Below are 19,612 nucleotides of genomic sequence, written 5' to 3' on the forward strand. Positions count from 1 at the left end.
GAGGTAGGAGAATTGCTTGAACCGGGAAGGTGGAGGTTGCATTGCAGTGAGCCTAGGTCGCACCACTGCACTCCAGCCTGGGTGACAGAGTGAGACTCCATCTCTTAAAAAAAAAAAAAAGGTCAAGGTGGTAAATTTTGTGTTATACCAAAATTTTTCAAATTGGGGGGGGAAGTAACCTTTTCTTCAGTGCCCATTTTCTCTCCATACCTCCCAATATCAAATTGCTTTTTTCTTTTTGTTAGACAGGGTCTCTGCTCTGTTGCGTAAGCTGGCATGATCACCTCGAACCTCTGGGCTCAAGGGATCCTTCTGCCTGGGATCACAGACACATGCCACCATGCCCCGCTAATTTTTTAAAATGTTTTTGTAGAGACCAAGTCTTGCTTGTTGCCCAGGTCTTGAATTTCTGGCCTTAAATAATCCTCTCACCTCAGCCTTCCAAAATATTGGGATTACAAGTGTGAGCCACCATACCCGGCCTTTTAAAATCTCTTCTGTGAAAGCTAAAAAAAATCCGTAATGTCATGGAGTATATTTTTGGACTCTGTATAATATCTCTGAAAGTCAAAAACCCTGATTTCCAGACAGACACAAAATTCATGAGCTTTTAATTTATTTTTAAATAGATCCTGACCTAATTTCTGTTTCTGTAAAAACAGCAGGGTCTCAAAGAGGTATTTGTAAACCTGTGTTCACAGCAGCAGCATTCACAATAGCTAAAATTTCTGTTTCTGTAAAAAGCAGAACAGGTGACCATTCCCAAAGAATCGTAAAAATTCAAAACATTCCAAAGAATAAATATCTTTAAGGAAAGTTAACCAAAAATCTTAAGTTGGAATCAAATGAATGTGTTCAAAATCACTTGGTTTGCCTTCCATCTTTTAATCAATCTCTGTGAATTTTGATATTACCTGTACATTCCAAGCTCCTTTCTTACATTACACATTTTCTAAGATATTTATTGTTTTCAGGAAATCAATAAAAATTCTTAGACTTTTTGGTATAAAGAACAGAAAAAGTTTAATTGGTCCCGCTGTGTCTTCTTGTTTATTTAAATTAAAAATAAACTTAAAAATATCAAAAGTTGGCCAGATGAGGTGGCTCACATCCATCTGTAATCCCAGCACTTTGGGAGGCTGACGCCGGAGGATCGCTTGAACGTAGGAGATGGAGGTTGCAGTAAGCCAAGATCATGCCACTGCACTCCAGCCTAGGTAACGGAGTAAGACCCTGTCTCAACAAAAAGGAAGAAGTAATATTATAAAATATGATGCTTTATAGCAGAATCCCCAGATAGAGTCAAGAAGCAGATAAAACTACCTTAGCTAAGTAACAGTAAGTTGGCTTCATGGCAGATATTTAAGCTTCCAAATAGGAGGGATTAAAATTCTTGTGCTTGCTGGATTCTAGGAAATAAGGCTGGCTAACAAAGTATGTTTCATGCTTTTGCATTTGTAACTTTCATTTTCACCATTTGATCAGTAATAATTTTTTTTTTTTTAATAGAGACAGGGTTTTGCCATATTGCCCAGGCTGGCCTCAAACTCCTGAGCTCAAGCAATCTGCCCGCCTTGACCTCCCAAAGTGCTGGGATTACAGGCGTGAGTCACCACGCCTGGCCTTGATCAGTAGGATTTATGGTGCTTTTATTTAATCCAGACCTTGGAGGTCCTGTATACAAGTAGGATACAGAAAATTAGTTTTTTTGGTCTTATTAAAATAACATGGAAATTAAGGCTGACATTCATTAGGGAAATAGCCTAGAAATATGTCTTTTCTTTGTGTTGGGAAAAGATAGTGATATAGTCTTACAGATGTTAAGAAGTTCCCTGTCCAAAATTTTGAACAATTTTTGTTCTTGGTTTCCTTTCTCCTTCATTATTAGTTTTTTAATTATTTAAATAGTCTTATTATAGTAGCTTAGTTCAAAAGAAGACAAATTCTTAGCCAGCTCAGTCTCCTGCCAACACAGCCTTCTTCCAAGTTGAAATTTTCTAATATAAACTTTGCTGTAAGTCAGTAATATCTCCCCTCCCCTTTGTAATTTATAATGGCCATTGTGTGGCACACAGCGGAGAGTAAGGAATAGGGAAGTTGTTGAAGCCCAGCACACTAAAGTTCTGAAGGGTCAACTATTATGTCTAATATTGCTGCCTTCCGCGGATTGTGAGCCACTGGTGCCTGACAGGAGCCTTACTGTGCCTACGATCCCTTCCATTGTGGTCTACAGAGCAACAGGGAGGTCTAGGGGCAGTGCTATTCAACAGAACTTTCTGCAATGATGAAAATGTTTTATTATCAATATTCCAATGTGATAGACACTAGTCACATGTGGCTAGTGAGCACCTGAAATGTGGCTAGTGCAATTAAGGAATTAGATTTTAAGTTTTATTTAATTTTAATTTAAATAGCCACACATGGCTAGTGGCTACTATATTGTACAGTGTACCCCTAGGAAGATCTATTGGCAGAAGGAAGATAGTTGAGTTTCCCCAAAAGCAACAAAAATGGAAGAGTAAGCAGGAACTAGATAGTGTGGACTCCATATGCTACCCTCTGCTGTACTGGGATTTGTCCCCCCTATTTTTTTTCTTTTTCCTCCCCCACAACCCTTGATTAATAGTAATCTGATAAATATCTGCAGGTTTATTATTTGTTGTTATTTGCAAGTTTGGGTTTTCTGTCTATTTGAGGGTGTTGAGAACATCTAGCACTCCACTCTTTGAGCTGACGGGAACAAGTCTGAGGCTGTAATTGGAACTCTAGGTGCTAGCTACACAACCTGGTACTGAGAGCTGACTTTGTGCTTAGCTGTTGTTTGCTTCATCACAAAGATGTTCTCTAATATTCATCTGTTGGAGAACAACACAGAATCTGAGTATGATTTTGGTAAATTTTAAATAAAACTTTACATGGAGATGCCATTCTAAGAGAAAATTCATTTATTCTGTGAAGCTGTTTATACATATTATTGTTAACTGTCTTTGTGATTTTGATGGTTAACATGCAAATGCTACAATCAAAAGATTTAAAGTCTATCTTGTCTAAATCCATATAGTGTTACAGCAAATAGTGATTCTACTTTGTACAAAGTACATAGGGCTTTATGATAGTTGATACAATAATAATGATTGTGTTTAAGGGAGATACTTGAAATCTTAAGACTTTTAAGTAAAAATCCCAACTTTAAGCTGCCAATTTATTATGTGTTTATATTGGAAGAATAGAAGTGAATGGACTCTGATATATCTATCTCTCTTTTACCATCATGAGACCACTCTTTATAAATACTTTGCACTGTCAGTACTGTCTCTTTAACCCTTATGAACTAGAATGGCCTTTTGTTTTCAGAAATGGGTAGATCACCATGATTCTTCACTGAGGTCACTTAAAACCTCCCTAATTTTCGTCCCTTCATAAGGTTCGCTTATTAACTATTAGGATTTTTCCATTAGGGTTTTTTCCAAGTAGAATATTTGCTTTGTAATTGCCTTCTTTACTAGGTCTTTACTAGGTCTTCTTATTATTTCTTATAGTTTTTTAGTTTATTCTTTTGGATTTTCAAGTAAACTGTCATATTACCTTAATGTAATGGTGCTTTTGCCTCCTTACTTTGTATCTCAAAAGTCATTTTTAAGTTCCTAATCAGTATTACCAGTAAAGATACCATTTAGTGCTTGTCAAGATTTTGCATTGGACTTACAGGAAGAATGTTTCATAATTTTCATGATAGAAAATTCTGGCAATTTCTTTGTCTTTCACAGAACAAAGCTGAAGAATCAAGAATATGAAACTTTAGATCATTTGGAGTGTGATCTGAATTTAATGTTTGAAAATGCCAAACGCTATAATGTGCCCAATTCAGCCATCTACAAGCGAGTTCTAAAATTGCAGCAAGTTATGCAGGTGTGATTTATTGTTTTTGCTGAGTTTGTTGTATATATGATTAAAATAATTTTGCATGTTTTGAGTGTGTTCTAGTAAGATGTGTGATCCCCCCACCCTCAGCAGTAATATTACATCATTTGGCTGGGTGTGGTGGCTCACACCTGTAATCCCAGCACTTTGGGAGACCAAGGTAAGAGAATCACTTGAGCTCAGGAGTTCAAGACCAGCCTGGGCAACATAGCGAGACCCCCATCTCTACAAAAACTGCAAAAATTAGCCGGTCCTGATGGCACACACCTGTAGTCCCAGCTACTCAGGAGGCTGTGGTGGGAGGATTGCTGGAGCCCGGGAGGTGGAGGTTGCAGTGAGCCAAGATTATGCCACTGCACTCCAGCTTGGGCAACCAAGTGAGACCCTGTCTCAAACAAACAAACTATATATATATATATAAAATATGTATTTTATATATTATACTTACGTATTATATATTTATTATGTATTTCATCCACAAGTACTGCTGAATATTTTTTTGGAGTTGTCATGGCCATATAGAGTAGAAATAATAATTGAGATGGGGTTAGCCTTCTGATTGGAGGAAGCAGGGATTAGTCCCTGTACAGTAATTTTGGGATTCTCATAAAGTCACCCTGTAATCACAGATGATATTCCATCATTTAGATTTTATTCCTTTGGTTCTAGACTTTGTTAAAATAGGGCTGATTCTATGAGAAAGGACATCTGAAAGCAAATTAATCTTTGTATATTGTCTATGAATTTATCAGATCCTCTCTGAGAACCCTTGGAAGGACATCTCAGGTCATGGTTCATCTAGGGGTTTTAAGATGAAAAGATAGATATGAAATACAAATTGGGTCTATCTGACAGTTTTTGGTAGAATCTTTCTGGAAAGGCAAATCTCTGAACAAGGAAGCAACAAAGGCAATTTTAGATCACCCATAGAATCTTCATTTTATATGATTAACACTGAACCTTAGTGCTAAGACTTTCAGGTATTACCTTTCTAGTACTCTGTGCATTCCCTAAGCCTGCCGTGCCTGGACTTTCAGCTCTGTTTGGCAAAAGGCCTTTAAAAATGCATGTGTTGAAAAGTAGATCTTCTTTAACTTCTTGCATTAAACTTTATTCTTAGCCACACTGTCCCTTAGAAGTCAGGAGTACCAAAGGCCCTCTTTGAGTTGGTTTTACTTAAGTAGGACAACCAGAGCAGGATGCTTCTACAGCTTGCCTCAGTGCTTTTAACCAGTTAGCACCCATTATAGTCGTAAATGCTCTGACTGGTATTGACTCCTCAACCCTATAGATCCATTTTTTAACCTACTCTTTTTGTCATGCAGGCTTTTGTTAAAATTGGTTATTGAAAATGTTTAATGACTCTTTCATTTTGTACATCTTGCATGTGATTGTATTTTTCTGAGTGAATCTGATATGTCTAGCTCTTTAACATTCATATATTCAGAGGAGTGTTTGGCACATGAGCTCAACTCCTGAGATATGCTCTGTTTTAGGCAAAGAAGAAAGAGCTTGCCAGGAGAGACGATATCGAGGACGGAGACAGCATGATCTCTTCAGCCACCTCTGATACTGGTAGTGCCAAAAGAAAAAGGTATATACTCTTCTTATAGCTGGGGACATCTCAGTTCCTATTAATTTTGTTTTAGATAAGTGCAGAAAATATATATTTTTTAAGCTATCAAGTTGTAAGCTTTAAATATATGGTAATGTGTTCTCTTTTAAAATTCATTTGCAATTGGATGATTAGCTTTTTTTTGTAAAAGTGCCATGTTACTTTTAGATGACCCAGATGAAAGTGACTACTACGTATGTAGCTTGGCAAAACATATTATTCTGTTTGCCGTCTGGTTTTTTTTTTTTTTTTTTTTAGTGTGGCATTTTAAGAATGCCACTTAAATCTAACTTGGGTGATTTCTACATGGTGAATTACCAAGATGCAATTTGAATTAGGAAAGGTAAGGAGAAATTTGATACTACCACTGCAGTGAGGTAAGCCATTGGTCCTACCCCTTGTTTGTCCTTGTTCACCTCATCTTTATTTGCCATTTTAAGAATGTCAGATTATAGCCGGGTGCAGTGGCTCACGCTTGTAATCCCAGCACTTTGGGAGGCCGAGGTGGGCGGATCACAAGGTCAGGAGATCGAGACCACGGTGAAACCCCGTCTCTACTAAAAATACAAAAAAATTAGCCGGGCGTGGTGGCGGGTGCCTGTAGTCCCAGCTACTCGGAGAGGCTGAGGCAGGAGAATGGCGTGAACCCAGGAGGCGGAGCTTGCAGTGAGCCGAGATTGCGCCACTGCACTCCAGCCTGGGCGACAGAGTGAGACTCCGTCTCAAAAAAAAAAAAAAAAAAGTCAGATTATAAAATAACAAATCATAACTTCTTATAGCTCATAAAATGTTGAGCTAGATTTTTGTTTTTTTTTTTCCTATCTAACCTTTCTCTCAACTTCCCTAACCTTTTCTCCTTCTCACGGGTTTTGTGGAAGGGGATCTTACTGTGAGATTCTGAAGCTGGGATCCTATAAGGAATTTTGCAATATTATCTCTCGCCACGCAAAGTTTCTCTCGCCTGATCGTTGTGGAGCACTGTATTGTCCTTTAATCATGACTGCCTCACCATCTTTGCAGCAACAGTCAATCCAGGGAAGATACCTTCAATAAGGAATAAGCTAATCACTAATAGCAAGGCTTGGCAGATTGAAAGTTGAATGAAGTCTTTAGTAACTGTTGACACAGTCTGTACCTGCATTAAGAGATCCACTACTAAGAATTTCATCCTTCCAAGTTCTTAATTCCTTGTTATACCAGCGACAGTGGAGGAAAAGTGTGAAACCAGATCAAAGATATCAAATCAAGAACAACTTTGAGTGTAATTATGTAACTCTACTACAGCATCACCTGTGTTTTCCAGATCAGTCACCTATCAAAGATAAAAACTTATCAGGCAAAAGAAGGTAATGGAGGCAAAAGTGATGGTACAATTAGTGCCAACACTGGATGAAAAGAAAGATCTTAAATTAGTTGAGTATTAAGAAAACAGTTCCAACGAAGCATTAGCCCAGGCCAGATCCTCGAAAATTACATATCTCTGTGGCTAGTAGTCTGTGGGACACCCAAATAAGCTAAAGTTTTTGGCCAGGCACAGTGGCACACACCTGTAATCCCAACATTTTGGGAGGCCAAGGCAGGTGGATCACTTGAGGTCAGGAGTTCGAGACAAGCCTGGACAACGTGGTGAAACCTCATCTCTACTAAAAATACAAAAAAATTAGCCAGGCGTGATGGTGGGCGCCTGTAATCCCAGCTACTCGGGAGGCTGAGGCAGGAGAATCGCTTGAACCTGGGAAGTGGAGGTTGCAGTGAGCCGAGATTGTGCCATTGCACTCCAGCCTGGGTGACAAAAGCAAAACTCTGTCTCAAAAAAAAAAAAAAGTTTTTGCCCTAAAACCTCCTGTAAAAAGGCAGTTAAGCATTATGTTCTTAAAATAATAAAAAAAAATCTTACTTCAGACAATAAGTCTCTTTACAAACAGGTTTCCTAGGGAAGTGTTTTGTACAAATGAAGTGAAAAACACAAAAGAATATAAATCATCCACTAAAAAAATAAAAGAATCTGAGTTTGAAATGTAGACATGAGTGGACGTTAAAAGATTGAAAGGATTAAGTCTTATACTTTGGACTATGAAAAAAGAAATAACATGATCAGAGTTATGTTGAGAGGTTTTGGTAATAAGAGATTCTTCAGAAGTCAGGCAGACAGTAGTCTAGAAAATTAAGCTAATCTTGGCCGCAGAAGTCAGGGCTAAGTTTTCCAAGTACCACTTGACTTGACTTCTAAGTGCTGTGTATGATTCTGCCTTCGCCTTTTTTTTTAATACCAAAGAATGTGAGAAAAATTGATTGTGGGTATATTCTCTTCATTCTGGGGGTGCATTCCTTCTGCCAACATCTGTCTTCCTTGTTGAAAGTTTCAAATATTTTCTTTGGTACTTTGGACTGAATAATCTTTTTCTTCAACCATACATGGTTTGTACATTATCCTCCAATGTTGCTTGTTTTGTTTCTCTTTACATGTAATGTTTGTTTCTGCTTTCCCAGGAACACTCATGACAGTGAGATGTTGGGTCTCAGGAGGCTATCCAGGTGTGCAGTCCTTTTTTATGCATAAACATTCTTTTAAAGTGTATCTTCTGTGGCATGATCAGTACTGATTAGGTGAAAAGTGAAGCCTTAAGCATGTGAAAAAAAACTCTTTATTGGGGTGCCAGTTTATTTTATGAATAAAGAAAGCAGTACAGTTTTAAAAAAATCTTGTTAGCAAAATAAATTCAGAATTAACCTAGTTCAGAAGTAGCCTTAATTTGTTGCTAGCTTTGCCAGGGACAGAAAGCCCCCTCACCAATCATTGTGGCTGTGTTTCTGTAGCGAAAGGTAGAATGTGGCAGTGCTGTTGCAGGACTGGCAGGTGCTGATTCCCTTTCAGGGATGCGTTTTACAGATTGAGGGTGGTGGAGGGATCAAAATCAGCTTCACAGTCCGAGTGACATCAGTGCATGTGGACACCTATGCATTGGGTCAGTGCTTCTTGAGCATGAATACATTTCCTCAGTCTCTGATCTTGTTCATGTCTTTTATAAAAAGCATTCTTTTGCATGTTACTTATGATTTGAAAACAACCTATGTAATAATTGTGTAGTGCTTTTGTTTTCATGTGAATTTGCCATCTGATGTTCACAAAGTATCAGTTGCTTATAGAACACTAAACTCTGCTCTTACAGTTTATAAAGGAGAACATTTAGTCATCTCTTTTACCTGCCAGGAACATATAGGCCAGGGAAAGAGGCAGGTTGAAAACAAATGAAGTCATTTGGAAGCAAGGTAGTAAAATAATTGCATAAGGTACACTACTAAGCAGTTGTACAGTACCATTGCATGATTGCCCAGATAGCTTTAGGAAAGATTATTTTCCCACCATACTTTCCCGTGAAAGTTAAGTGTCTTGAGCTTACCCACATGTTACTACCATATGTATTCCACTCAGTAAAATTGCTATGTTATCATTGTCATCTTCCTAATATTTTCCTAAAGAAAAGTTTTCTTAATTAAATGGTAAATTTAAGAAAAAGACCATGGATTATATTCTTTCATATTATTCATAATGTATGGCATTAAAACTAGGTGGTAGTGGAAATAGAAATGGAAGGCATCACTGGGTAGTGTTATAACCCTGAGTTCTAGAGCCTGACTGCCTAAGTTCCAATCCCAGCTGTTCTTATTAGCTCTGTAATCTAAGCCTCATTTCAACTTTATCTGAAAAACAAGTTAATGACAGTACCTTCATAGGATTGCTGTGAGGACCCAGTTAATATGTTTAAAGCTCTTAGAACTGGGTCTGGGTGCACTGAGTATGCAGTAAATGTAGCTGATTATTTTCTTGAAGTAGCGCCTATTGACCTCAGGACTAGGTAGATTTTGGTTTTGTTTTTAGTCGGATGTTACTTGTCTGGGAAGACTCATTGGAAAAGATGAATGAAAAGGTTTTATTTCTTGAAGACTTGAAGGTGAAATATAGCAAGCCTTGTAAAAGAAAGAACGTTTGGGTTTACTTAGCTTACTAGTAAGCACAACTGAAGCTCTTTGGGTGGGGGAGCTAAATGCTGGGACACCTTAAAGCCTGTAAACAGGGTTGACTTTGATTAGAGAGGTTGTTGGTAAGTGCCAACTGTTATTTTTTAGGAAACAGGATCTCGCTGTGTTGCCCAGACTGGAGTGCGGTGGCTATTCACCGGTGTGATCGTGACACATTGTAGCCTCAAACTCCTGGGCTCATGTGATCCTCCCACCTCAGCCTCCTGAGTAGCTGGGACTATAGGGATGCATCACTTTGCCGGGCTGTGCCAACTTTTGGGAAAGGAAGGGACATAAAAGCAGCATGGTGATTATCAGCTGATTCAAATGTCTGTTCTGGTTATTTACTTTATGGCCTTAGGTATTCATTTGCTGTCTCTAAGCCTCAGTTTTTATATCTGCATAGTTGGGGTAATAATTGTACTTGATTCTGAATTTGAAGATTAAATGAGAGTGCATAGTGTTTAACATTTGGTAGAAGTATTAGTAGCTATAGTTTACAACTGTATATAGGAATTGTGTGTGTGTGTATTTGCAAATATTAGTATATATAATAATAGTAGCTTTTTTTAGAGGAACAATATTGATAAGGGCATTTGACAAAGTGGTCAGCCACAAACTATGAGAGCCGAGGACTTACACTGTGGCATGAAACATTAAAAGGAAAACAGGATGTAGAAGGGCTGTGGAAGTCTTCTAGAACTTGCTGATCAGCCAGGGGGAGAAAAAGTGACTGGTTTAGGTGTTTCAGGTTGGGTTGGGTTCCGGAGGATAGTGTTGATGGTGATCCTGGAAAATCACATTTGCCATCTCACATCAGGGATTCAGAATAGAGCCTCTGCTAGTGCATAAACTTTGTGCAAATTAGAAAAAGCAGCCATTTCTCAAGACACTTGACTTGCACGAATTGGAAAATTGTTGTAATATACTTATTTTGATAGCACAGGACCCTTTATGTCCCATTTCCTATGAAATTCTAAAATTGTAGTGTACTTATTACAACAGTATCTGTGATCTGAATTGTTGTCCTCCTAAGTATTTTTTTGTCTTCCCTTTTTTTTTTTTTTTTTTTGAGATGGAGTCTCGCCCTGTCTCCCAGGCTGGAGTGCAGTGACGCGATCTTGGCTCACTGCAACCTCCGCCTCCTGGGTTCAGGTGATTCCCCCACCTCAGCCTCCTAAGTAGCTGGGATTACAGGCGCACGCCACCACACCCAGCTGATTTTTGTATTTTTAGTAGAGACAGGATTTGCCATGTTGGCCAGGCTGGTCTTGAACTCCTGACCTCAGGTGATCTGCCTGCCTCGGCCTCTCACAGTGCTGGGATTACATGCGTGAGCCACCATGCTTGGCCTTTTTGTCTTTTTTGAGACAGTCTCCCTCTGTTGCCTAGGCTGGAGTGCAGTGGCACCATCATGGCTCACTGCAGCCATGATCTTCTGGGTTCAAACAATCCTCCCACCTCAGCCTCGTGGGTAGCTAGGATCACAGGCATGTGCCACCATGCCTGACTACGCTTTTTTAAAGAGGTGATGTCTCACTGTATTGCCCAGGCTGGTCTCGAACTCCTAGGCTCAAGCAATCCTCCCACTTCAGCCTCCCAAAGTGCTGGGATTACAGACAGGAGCTACCACACCTGGCTCCCCTTAAGTATTATGGCCCCTTGAATGCACAATGATGAACAGTCCTGATTTTGAATTCCTTTAAGATGTATTTTATACTTTAATATGCTTAAAGGTGCTGATTTTAAAAAGGAGAATGATTATGCCAGTTACAAGGCCTGGGATTTAATTGTATGCCTTTTAATCAAAGGTAATTAATTACCTTTCCAAAAATGGAGAAGAATAAAGAAACTATTCGCAGTTAATGGTTTGAAGGAAGAGGAAAAGACATTGGGAAATTCTAAGAAAAATCTGAAAAGCAAAGTGACATTGAAAACAGTAGCCAGAGCCGGGCACAGTGGCTCACGCCTCTAATCCCAGCACTTTGGGAGGCCGAGGCGGCCAGATCACGAGGTCAGGAGATAGAGACCATCCTGTCTAACACGGTGAAACCCCATTTCTACTAAAAATACAAAAAATTAGCCGGGCGTGGTGGCAGGCGCCTGTAGTCCCAGCTACTTGGGAGGCTGAGGTAGGAGAATGGTGTGAACCCGGGAGGTGGAGCTTGCAGTGAGCCGAGATGGCACCACTGCACTCCAGCCTGGGTGACAGAGCGAGACTCTGTCTCAAAAAAAAAAAAAAAAAAAGAAAGAAAACAGTAGCCAGAAGTATCAAATAGGGCTCTGTCATGGTTATGTTTTGGTTATAGAGTTTATCTCATTTCAGAAAGTATTTTAAACTTTCAGAAGTCATGGATATAAGGCTCAGCCTCCATATTGGAAGAAGATAGAGCAAACATACCAGCTGCCCAAGCTAATACAGTTATTATTGTAAAAGAGTATGAAGTTGGCTCTGAGTTTTTTCTGGCAGCTGGATTAAAATTAATGGGCCAGTGGCTCTCAGTCTCTAAGGCACTGTAAGGATCTGGAAAAATGTAAATGAAAGATGAAACTGGATTTTTTCAGAGAAGGTCATAAGTGACTCTAGTAATAGAAGTTTTGCTTTCTTTGAGGCTGGAAATCAATTACACATCCTTTTCTTAAGGAATAAATGATACAAATGGAGAAAGGATACTACTAGTAATATGAGTGCTGAAACAGTAAATTTCAGTTATTAAATTAGAGCAGTTTCTTATATACAACTAGATTTCCACATTCTGGTATGTCTCACTCAAAGCTGCCAAGTATCAGAATTACTGGCATTGGAAGAATGGACCGCTTGCCATTCTTTTACTTTACTGGCAAAATTTAGTTAAAAACTTCCTCTCCTCTTATAAAAATCTGCCCTAGATTTACTCCCATCTGAGAGTATTTGCAGCTTCATACAGAAAAACCTAATGATAATTGGGCTTAGTGTGCTGAAACCCAGATGGGAATGGGGTGAGTGCCTCCTGGTCCAGGTCACGCACGGCCTTGACTGAACTGTTAAGCTGCTTGAAATTGCTAGAATGAGGACTAATTTCATCCTGTCCTGTTTACTGAAGAGATCCTGTAAGCTTAGAGCTTCAAAATTGAATTCTTCTGTCTTCCTTTTAAAGTCCACCCCACATGTGAGACCTAATCAAACCACATCTGACTTCAAAGTCAGGTTCTGAAATTTTTCTTTAGAGACTTCCTGAAGGTTAAAGTCATCTGTGTTCCAATCTCTGCCCAGATGTGGAGCTCTGTGGTATTGGAGCTTTGTCCCAACTTCCCTTGTATTATCCACTTGCCAAAGACTTAGAATGAGAGAACGCTTCCTGTCACATCATTGCCCCAGGATGTCTCCTTGGAGAAGGAGTTTCCACTAGGTAAAATATCTAACAAATGTTTTGCCATCATCTAACAAACTTATTTAACAGAAAAAAAAGTCCTGAGGGGAGAAAATGGCAGGAATTGTCTGAGGTCCACAATGAGCAGGAAATAAGCAGTCAGAGTGAAGACACAAGTTATGAGGATGATCCCAACTCTAGCAGGAAACAGGCTCTTGTCTGTTTCTTTCCTAATTAAATCACTTTGTTTACCTTGAGTTATAGGCATTTCTGAGAAGCTTAAAAATCTTTTTTTTTTTTTTTTTTTTTGAGATGGAATATTGCTCTGTCACCCAGGCTGGAGTGCAGTGGCGTGATCTCAGCTCACTGCAAGCTCCACCTCCCGGGTTCACGCCATTCTCCTGCCTCGGCCTCCTGAGTAGCTGGGACTACAGGCGCCCGCCACCACACCCAGCTAATTTTTTGTATTTTTAGTAGAAACGGGGTTTCACCATGTTAGCCAGGATGGTCTCGATCTCCTGACCTCATGATCCACCCGCCTTGGCCTCCCAAAGTGCTGGGATTACAGGCGTGAGCCACCGTGCCCGGCCTGAGAAGCCTAAAAATCTTAAGGATAGATATTTATTTTCTCAACTGTTAATTCTTGATTTTTCTTTCTTTGTTTTAAAAAAGTGTATTTTGAACCTTGGAGAGAAAAGATCTGGCCTTTGGCTTCTTCATCACCCAGGAGTAGTGCAGGTAGTCAGGGGACTGGGCCAGAAGACCTATACAGCCACATATAGTTTGCCTGAGGAATGAACTTTCTTCCACCTACAGGATAGGAAACAGATACAAAATATTTACCTCTAAGTACAGTTGGCCCTCTGTATCCATGGCTTCCACATCCAGGGATTCAACCAACTACGGATAGAAAAAAAAATTTTTTAATTGCATCTTTACTGTACATGTACAGACTTTTTTCTTGTCGTGTCCTAAGCAATACAGTATAACAAAACAACTATATAGCATTTTTAATGTATTAGGTATTATAAGTAATCTAGAGATGATTTAAAGTATATAGGAGGATGTGCACATGTTATTTGCAAATACTACACCATTTTATATCAGGGACTTGAGCATCTATGTATTTCAGTATCCAAGGGAGATCCTGAAACCAATTCCCCATGAATACCAAGGGATGACTATACTATAGGATCTTAGTAAATTTTTTTTTAATAGAAATTAAGTTGGCCAGGCGTGGTGGCTCACACCTGTAATCCCAACACTTTGGGAGGTCAAGGTGGGCAGATCACCTGAGGTTGGGAGTTTGAGACCAGCCTGGCTAACATGGTGAAACCCCGTCTCTACTAAAAATACAAAAATTAGCCAGGCATGGCTGAGCGCGATGGCTCAAGTCTGTAATCCCAGCACTTTCGGAGGCCGAGGTGGGCAGATCACCTGAGGTCAGGAGTGAGACTAGCCTGACCAACATGGAGAAACCCTGTCTACTAAAAATACAAAATTAGCCAGGCGTGGTGGTGCATGCGTGTAATCCTAGCTACTCGGGAGGCTGAGGCAGGAGAATTGCTTGAACCCAGGAGGCAAAGGTTGCGGTGAGCAGAGATCGCGCCGTTGCACTCCAGCCTGGGCAACAAGAGTGAAACTCCATCTCAGAAAAAAAAAAAAAAAAATGCCGGGCGTCATGGCAGGTGCCTGTAATCCCAGCTACTCGGGAGGCTGAGGCAGGAGAATCGCTTGAACCCAGGAGGCAGAGGTTGCGGTGAGCTGAGATCGTGCCATTGCACTCAAGCCTGGGCAACAAGAGCGGAACTCCGTCTCAAAAAAAAAAAAAAAAAAACTAAGCCATAAGTCATTTCTTGTTATTACCTACTTCACTGTTCACTTGGAGACTGCTGGTTAGTCTGACTAGAATTTCTTTATCTGGCTAGAATTTCTTTAGCCGTGTCCTGAGTACATAAGAACAGTTAGCCAGAAGCCATATCGGAAGAGCATCGCTTCTAATAATTTACTAGGAAACTCACCTTGGGCAAGTCTTTTACCCTCTCTGAGCCAGTTTTCTCAACAATTAAGAGATAGGCCATCTGCTCTCTTGGAGCCCTTTTGAACTCTGGATCTAATCTATAGTCCCTTATGCTTTGTTCCATACTGCTTAAATCAGCTTCTCAGCATCACATCTCACTGGGGGAATTTGGAGAACAAGACAGGGATTCATGCTCAAGGATGGAAATTTTACTCTAGAGAACTCAGATTAACCATACCGCTTATTCTTTAAAGTAGGTTGGAATTGCGGAATAATGCTGATGGAGAGAGCAAGGACGACCCTGACAGAATCAATGCAAGAGAGGCTCATACCCACTGTGAAGACACTAGTCTGGCAGACAGTCTCCTTTTGTTTTCAGACAACCAAAATACACAAGTGTTCAGGAGTACTTGTCTTAAGAGATGAAACACTTCTCTTTTTAGGTTTTTTATTTTGTTTTGTTTTTGTACTTGGAAGTGAGGATATTATAACCATAGGGAATTGCTAGTTTTATTGCACTTTGGCTCTACTCATCTTTAAACAAAAAATATATCTCAGTTGACTATATAATTCATTTTCTTTTGGTATCAGAGAGGATCTTTTTTCAAACATTGCCTTTCATGACATATCTAAAAAGTTTGTTTGGTGTTCTTTAACTGCTGCTGCCAGAATTACTGTGTTTTAACTATTTGGGAAATTTTCCTAATATTTGCTTATAACTTCCAGCATGGATACTGTGTTTGTGGCATATGTAATCGATAAATTGTAATCATTATAAAGCACCACAAATAATTTGTTTTATTTTGTGGTCATCCTTATTAAGAAAACCGAACCTATTCTAATTTTTCCCCTTTTCTACCTCCCCCTCAACAGTAAAAAGAACATAAGAAAGCAGCGAATGAAAATCTTATTCAATGTTGTTCTTGAAGCTCGAGAGCCAGGTTCAGGCAGAAGACTTTGTGACCTATTTATGGTTAAACCATCCAAAAAGGACTATCCTGATTATTATAAAATCATCTTGGAGCCAATGGACTTGAAAATAATTGAGCATAACATCCGCAATGACAAATATGCCGGTGAAGAGGGAATGATAGAAGACATGAAGCTGATGTTCCGGAATGCCAGGCACTATAACGAGGAGGGCTCCCAGGTAAGGAGGGCCAGGGGTCCTGAAGTAGGCACATTTTGGGGGAGAGGGGTGCTTATAGAATAATGCATTTTGAGAGACCAGCTCTAGAGGCTTAACTTAGATTATTCTTTTTGGTGACTAGGTTAATTGATTTTTCTTCATTGTTTACAATCAGAGGTGGTACATTATAAAGATTAAACATTCCTACTTTGTAATCTGACATCCTAGATTTGAATTTTGCTCTGCCAATCCCTGTGTAAGTAATTTATCCTTCCTGAGCCTCAGTTTCTTCATCTATAAATTAGGGCTAATAATAGTACTTGCATCAGGGTTGTTGTAGGATTTAAAAGAGATAATGTATACTGAGCATTTAGCAGAGTGCCTGGTACTGAATAAGCACTCAAAGGAAAGCCAGTATTATTAAAATCTTTCATCATCATCACTACGATCCTCAACAACCATACTTCTCCAAAGACAGCCTATATAGAAAATGTATAATTATATAAAAATCAGCATGATAGTCCCATAAATGCACCTCTAAATAATTGATTTAATTGATTTTGCTACAAAGCATCTTGATTTTTTTTTGAGACGGAGTCTCGCTCTGTCACCCAGGCTGGGGTGCAGTGGCGCCATCTCAGCTCACTGTAAGCTCCACCTCCTGGGTTCATGCCATTCTCCTGCCTTGGCCTCCCAAGTAGCTGGGACTACAGGTGCCCGCCACCACGCCCAGCTAATTTTTTGTATTTTTAGTAGAGATGGGGTTTCACCATGTTAGCCAGGATGGTCTTGATCTCCTGACGTTGTGATCCCCCTGCCCCAGCCTCCCAAAGTGCTGGGATTACAGGCATGAGCCACCGTGCCTGGCCAAAGCATCTTGGTTTTTAGTTCTTTATCAGTGTAACTAAGATACAGTCTCCCTTCTTTGAAACTTTTTCTATTTGATATCTTTTTATCCGCTTTACATCTCCCAGAAATAAAATAACATTTTCAAGTCATTTGTTTCCCTCTGCAGTTACATTTGATTATAAAATAAAGTATGCATTGAAGATGCTTATAGATAAAAAAAAAAATGGTTCTATCTTAAGGGTTTACATAGTCCTCAGTGTCACTGGCTAATGTACCACTTGTCTATCACTGGTAGAGGAAAAAGCCACCTTTAAGAGAGGTGGCCAGACAAGGGAGGTCACTTATTCCCTCAGCTCCTCTGCTTTGGTGGGTGGCCAAGGGAGGACATAGCGTCTGCTGAGGAGGTAAGAGGAGGGAGCTATGGATGCAAAGCATAAGGTAAGTAACCTTGTTCTTGACTACATATTACTACCCTTGGCTCAGTCCTCAGAGAGAGATCCCTAAGCAAGGATAATTGTTTTTTTATAGATTAAGCTTCAGACTGTGAACTCAGATTTGGAATTTAAGATATTGAGATACTGCTCTCCAGCTATCAGATGTTTTTAGTCTCTAATTTCTATTGGGCTAAGTCTGCTACCTTGAGTGTCCAGTGGAGAAGAAAGGTTTTTGAAGAAAACAACACATGTAAATGTGTTTCAGGACTTCTATTAAAACCTGCAGTGATTCTACTACAGTGGTTCTCAAACATTAACATGCATGTCTGTGCATTAGAATCACCTGGGAAGCTTAAAAACAAACCAGTTAAGGCCTAGGCTCTCCCACAGATACAGTGATTTTATTGCTCTGTAGTGAGGCTGGTTTTGGTTTTCTTTAAGCTCCCAACTATCCTAAACTGTCTTTTTAAAACTTCTTTATGGATGCATTTTATACCTTAATAAAAAGTTTTTAGAAAATAATTGAAATATATTTTTGGAATGTAGGTATACAATGATGCACATATCCTGGAGAAGTTACTCAAGGAGAAAAGGAAAGAGCTGGGCCCACTGCCTGATGATGATGACATGGCTTCTCCCAAACTCAAGCTGAGTAAGGCAGCCTCACACTTCATTATTTAGTTTAGTCTATCAAGGAGAGATTGCTGATTTTTCTGAAATAATATTTAATTAAATTATGAATATATTTGAACTCACTGTACTCCAGCATGGAGTTCTTCCTTCTTGTCAAGCCCTCTCATTTACTGTATTTTAAGTAGCTAAACTGTGACAAGCATGTGGGGAGTAAAATGTCAGAGGTTTTGTTTACTTTCTTAAATGCAGTAGACATTTTGTAAATTTTAAATAGTAAGAATAGATTTTTCTTTACATATAATGCTGTAAGAATATAGTAGCAGATTTTTTTTTCCTTGGTATGTGTGTCTGACAATTACTAGAATTAAAAATGAATCCCAGCAGTTCCAACTGGACAGAATTTGAGGAGTAGAGATGTCCAGCCACTGTACTATACTCAGCTATCATTTGAGTGTAGTCTGTGGTTGGTTGTTTTATTAAAAGTTGTAAGTGAAGGCCAGGGACAGTGACTCATGCCTGTAATCCCAGCACTTTGAGAGGCTGAGGTGGGCAGATCACTTGAGGTGAGGAGTTCAGGACCAGCCCAGCCAACATGGTGAATCCCCATCTTTACTAAAAATACAAAAATTAGCCAGACATGGGGGTACATGCCTGTAATCCCAGCTCCTTGGGAGGCTAAGTGAGGAGAATTGCTTGAACCTGGGAGGCGGAGGTTGCAGTGAGCCAAGATCACACCACTGTACTCCAGCCTGGGCGACAGAATAAGTGAGACTCTGCCTCAGGGAAAAAAAAAAAAAAAAAAAGGGAAGAAAAAGGTTGGAAGAGAAGACAGGAAAAGTTATTAATGCCATTAGATAAGAGATTTCTGTCGTCTTTAAAATAATGTAAATAAAATAGATACCAAGCAATTGATAATGATATTCATTGGAGCCATATTTGCTGAAAAGGGGGAAAACAGACAGACTAGCTTTTTTTTTTTTTTTTTTTTTTGATGAAGCATCTTGCCCTGTCACAGGTTGGAGTGCAGTGGCGTGATCTTGGCTCACTGCAACCTCTGCCTCCCAGGTTCAAGTGATCCTTCACTCAGCCTCCCACATAGATGGGACTACAGGTGTACGCCACCAGGCCCAGCCAATTTTTTGTATTTTTAGTAGAGATGGGGTTCCACCATGTTAGCCAGGCTGCTGTCAAAACTCCTGACCTCAAGTGATTTGCCCGCCTTGGCCTCCCAAAGTGCTGGGATTACGGGCGTGAGCCATCCCACCTGGCCCAGACTAGCTTTTTTATCTGAAATTACTATCAACTAAATTTGATAGTAGATTTGGGTATGATTTACTGCTAAGTGATGAATCCTTTTTAAGGCATTTATCTTTTCATGGAATTGTAAAAGCATACAGAAGGTTTGCAGAAATGTAAAACTTTCATTCCACTTTGTAGGAACACAATAACTTTTAAAGTTCAGGAAAAAAGGGCTTTTTATGTGGAATGTTAATTTCCTTTTTATTTCTTTTGTTTGTTTGTTTTAAATTAATAGAGGCAGGGTCTCCCTGTATTGGCCAGGCTGGTCTTGAACTCCTGGGCTCAAGCGATCCTTCTGCGAGCTCTGCCTTCTAAAGTGTTGGGATTACAGGCATGAGCCGC

General features: G+C 39.6%; 1 protein-coding gene across 50 annotated transcripts in view; it reads left to right on the forward strand.

The window, feature by feature from the left end:
- Positions 1-19,612, forward strand: part of PBRM1 (polybromo 1) — a 142,681-nt gene that overhangs the window by 52,582 nt on the left and 70,487 nt on the right. For 40 of the 50 annotated variants that reach the window (XM_055273970.2, XM_055273905.2, XM_055273974.2 and 37 more), the window contains 4 exons: positions 3,768-3,909; positions 5,418-5,515; positions 15,800-16,076; positions 17,885-17,990. In XM_055273970.2, the coding sequence (XP_055129945.1) occupies positions 3,768-3,909; positions 5,418-5,515; positions 15,800-16,076; positions 17,885-17,990 (623 nt within the window). Of the gene's footprint in view, positions 1-3,767; positions 3,910-5,417; positions 5,516-8,026; positions 8,072-15,799; positions 16,077-17,884; positions 17,991-19,612 lie in introns of all 50 variants that reach the window. The other 10 variants (XM_055273900.2, XM_055273896.2, XM_055273962.2 and 7 more) reach the window with 1 other exon arrangement.

This window comes from Symphalangus syndactylus, chromosome 1, assembly GCF_028878055.3.
Source record: "Symphalangus syndactylus isolate Jambi chromosome 1, NHGRI_mSymSyn1-v2.1_pri, whole genome shotgun sequence".
Lineage (NCBI taxonomy): Eukaryota > Metazoa > Chordata > Mammalia > Primates > Hylobatidae > Symphalangus > Symphalangus syndactylus.